General features: G+C 35.5%; 1 protein-coding gene across 1 annotated transcript in view; it reads left to right on the plus strand.

Annotated features, from left to right (window-relative positions):
• The window catches only part of SYK (spleen associated tyrosine kinase), a 164,512-nt gene that overhangs the window by 122,398 nt on the left and 37,803 nt on the right, over positions 1–4,311 (plus strand). The window contains exon 11 of the mRNA XM_007949072.2: positions 579–768. Coding sequence (XP_007947263.2) covers positions 579–768 — 190 coding nt within the window. The remainder of the gene's footprint in view (positions 1–578; positions 769–4,311) is intronic.

A 4,311-nucleotide genomic window follows, 5' to 3' on the forward strand; every position in this document is an offset into this window, starting at 1 on the left:
TAGCAGTCAAGTGCTTTAGCCACTATGCTACCAGAGCTCCCAAACTGAGATTTAGGGTAGGTTTTATTAGTCATCGAGTGTTAGATCCATGATAGGAACATAAACCTGACTATAAGCTATTATACTGCTTTTCTTAAAATTCCAAGCACCCCGTGAAAATCTTACCCATTGAACAGGAAAAGGAGAATGGCATTCAGTTTTGAACAACTGATGTTAAGATCATTCTTTAGCACTTGTGACTCTTTTTGATAAGAAAAGTAGGAAATTAGTGAATTCACCTTCTGTGTGAATAGGGGGTGTGATTGGTTGTTCTAAAACAGACCACTGCCCATTATCATTAAGGAGCTCTAGTGGTGTAGTGCCTAAGGCATTTGACTGCTAACCAGAGGTTGAAGGTTCAAACCCAGCAGCCACTCTGTGGAAGGAAGAAGGGGCCATCTACTTCCATAAAGATTTACCACCTTGGAAAACCAAAGGGGGTCACTATGAGTCAGAATCCACTTGAAGGCAGGGAGGTTTTTTTGTTTTTGTTTTTTTGGTTTGGCCCCTGTCATTAATGATACATTTGTAACTTTCAGGCATGTCAAGGATAAGAACATAATAGAGCTGGTTCATCAGGTTTCTATGGGAATGAAATATTTGGAGGAGTGCAATTTTGTGCACAGAGATCTGGCTGCAAGAAATGTGTTGCTGGTTACTCAACATTATGCCAAAATCAGTGACTTTGGACTTTCAAAAGCACTTCGTGCTGATGAAAACTACTATAAGGTAGGAAAAATTTAGCTAATCTTAAGAACAGTAGCTTGTAAGAATTTAAAAAGCAAATGTATGGGTTTTTTTTTTTTAATTTTATTAGAATGGGTTTCAAAAGTGACTTTTGTATTAAGAATAACTATATAAAAATTTTATTAATCTTTGATTCTATTGTTTAAAAATTAAAAATATTGTAGTATATCACATTTTGAGATTTATTCACAACAGTATTTCTAAACTATGTTTCATAGAACTCTATAGAATCAAGCTATTAATTGATGGTTCATTAAAAAAATATGTAAAGAAGAAGAAAAATTGAATTTCTTCATTAAATTACTTTGGAAAATGTAGGTTAAACAAGTTTCATTCCTCCAGGATTTGTCAGAGCCCTTATCATGCCAGTCTCCATTATGAGTCTCAGTAGAGGTTTTTGGTCTGCCACATTTTTTAACCTAATTATTCCATGGAACCTTTTCTAATGGAAGATCTAATAAACATCTAGTTCCACAGCATATAGTTTAGATCTATTCCAAAATAACCTATAGTAATACGTTCCAAAACAAAGCAAAGTGATATGGGAAAGAGTAAAGAGTTAAACATGATTAAAGAGAAATGTTAGCTATGGAAGTGAATGAGAACTGTGCATAAAAGAGTGAATTTGTACAACATCAAAAATGTAAACCCAAGTACCCTTTGATCTAGCATTTCTTTACAAATAGAGCTACATACATGGACAGATGAACACTAACAGTAATGTTTATTATAGCATTTGTAATGGCAAAAATATGTAAATTAACTAATGGCCTCTCAGTAGGAGGCTGGTTAAGCTAGTCATGGTGAATTTATTCAAAGAGTGCAAGCCAAAGCTTTTAAGGTGACTTTATTTGCATGCACTTATATAGAAATATGTCCACAACAGATGATTAAATAAAAAGAAAAATTTAAAGGTGAGTGCAAAAAGTATGGCCCTCATTTTATTACCAAAATAAAAAATGATTTATCACCTATTTATGCTTATAAATAGATTGTTTGGAAGGATACATGAAAAATTATTGAAAGTGACTGCCTCTGTGAAGAAAGACCAAGAGTTGGTGATAGAGAGGGACTAGCTTTTCATCTTATTTAAGCTTTTTCTACTTTTTTCTAAGGTTTATCTTTTTATTAGCTTAAAATTCAGAACAAACACTTGCCCATATTGTTCACAACTTTTCAAATCAAATCTAAAAGTAATACATAACATGATTGAGACATAGGTATAATCACTTGTGTTATTTAAAGGTGAAGGATCATGGCACCTTATGGTTTCCAAGCTGACATCAGCATATTGCCCCTTCTGATCCATGTAGTGCTGGTCACGTCCCTCCCTGCACCTCAAGAGACTTCACACAAATTAAACAGTAACATCAATAGGAAGGAACAAGACTTCTCATAACAATGTACCATCCTGAATCCCAAACCCCAAAGAAAGAGTTTTGTTATGCACAATTTTCATCTTTTCATACCATCACTTGTTTTTCAAATTAGAAAATTGGAAAATTTTAAATATTTCTAAAAAATTATGCTAGCAAATAGTTTTATGGCAATGTCATACGCCTTAACTTAACACTGTAGACAAATGTACAGTAATAGTTAAATATACTTATGTGGACAGCCCACCAGTACTTCTTGGAGCATAAAGGTGAAATAATATGCAGGCTTACTTTGTAAATGAAGGCCATGTGAGCAATCTCACATCTAGACTCTTTTATTGCTACATACATCTGTGTATGGCCAAAGTAAAGTGTGAGAAAAAAAGATTTAAAAATGCATGTAATTTGGACAGAACCTGACAAACACACGCACACATATGTATTTTTAAGATTCAGACCACACCTACACATACACATATTGTGGGTCAGGATTTTATTTTATTTTTAATATTTCATTTTATCTTCAGTTATGATTTACATGTCAGTTTAGGTTCCTATTCAACAATTTCTATACAATATGTTTGGTAACTTCAGTTATATTCTTCACAATGCACGAATATTCTAAGTATTTCCTTCCTGATCATTCTATTTCTTATTTCACATTTTAAGTGAACTTGTTGTAATCTAGTTTCCCTGTCCTCTTATGTTCTCATCTTTGTTTTAAAGTAATTATTGACAACTTGGTCTTATATAGATGATTTTTTAAAAAAAGAAACAGTATTCATGGATGTTAATCTTTATTTTATGAGCCAATATGATATTTAACTAAAAGGTGACCTCAGGGGCAAGTTTCAGTTCATGGTTTGAAGAGTATTTCAGGACAGCAATGTCAGGCAGCCCTCCAGTGTCACCCAGTCCAGTAAGGTTTTTTTTTTTTTTTTTTTTAAGGAATTTGAGGTTCTGTTCTACATTCTCCCACATTCTGTAAGAGTCCAACTATTTTGGCGTTGATTAGAAGGGTTGGTAGTGGTGGCAGGATACCATCTAGTTCTGGTCTCAGGGTAGATGAGATCAAGGATCAAGTAGACTATTACTTCTATAGATTAGTTTCTTCTTTGAATCTTTGCTTTCCTTTCTTTTTTGCTCCAGGTAAGTAGAGACCAGCAATTGTATCTTAGATGGCCACTTACATACTTTTAAGACCCCAGACATTACTTACCAAACAAGGATGTAGAACATAAATATTATGAACTATATTGTGTTAATTAAGAGATGTCCCACAAGACTGTGGTCCAAATCCTTCAAACCCAGGAAACCAATACTGCATGCTGTTTGGTTATATCTAAAGAGTATCCATAACAGTGCCTCCTATGTGCTTTGTTGTGTATATGAATGTATATGCATTTAGTCACATATATGTATATACACACAAGTGTGAACCTACATATCCATACATATATACTCACATGTTGCTGTTGTTATGTGCCCTCAAGTTGGGTTTCCGAGGCAGTATCACTACGGAAGTAGATTGCCCCATCTTCCTTCCGAGGAGTGACTGGTGGGTCTGAACCACCAGCCTTGGTTAGCAGTCAAGTGCCTTAGGCACTACACTACCAGAGCTCCCTTATACTTACATATACATACTTAAACACTATACATGTATTTTCTACATACACATATACCATCTTATATATTTTTTAGTGACTGATAATGTTGCTAAATTATATAAGACATGTTGTTGTTAGATGCCATCAAGTCAGTTCCAACTCATAGCTACTGTGTAAACAACAGAATGGAAGGATGGTCCTTCACCATCCTCATAGTCATTGCTAAGTTTCGGGAGCTCTGGTGGCATAGTGCCTTAGGCATCTAACTGTTAACCAGAAGGCTAGCGGTTCATACCCACCAGACACTTCTAAGAAGGAAGATTGGACAATCTACTTCTGTAGTGATGTTGCTGTTGTTGTTGTTATGTGCCGGCGAGTAGGCCCCGACTCATAGCAACCCCTCCTTGGGTTTCCAAGGCAGTATCACTACGGAAGTAGGATTGCCCAACCTTCCTTCCAAGGAGTGGCTGGTGGGGTTGAACCACCAGCCTTCTGGTGAGCAGTCAAGTGCCTTAGGCACTATGCTACCAGAGTTCTTGTTT

Source organism: Orycteropus afer, unplaced genomic scaffold (genome assembly GCF_000298275.1).
Source record: "Orycteropus afer afer isolate SDZICR_OR568_19922 unplaced genomic scaffold, OryAfe1.0 scaffold00236, whole genome shotgun sequence".
In the NCBI taxonomy this organism is placed as follows: domain Eukaryota; kingdom Metazoa; phylum Chordata; class Mammalia; order Tubulidentata; family Orycteropodidae; genus Orycteropus; species Orycteropus afer.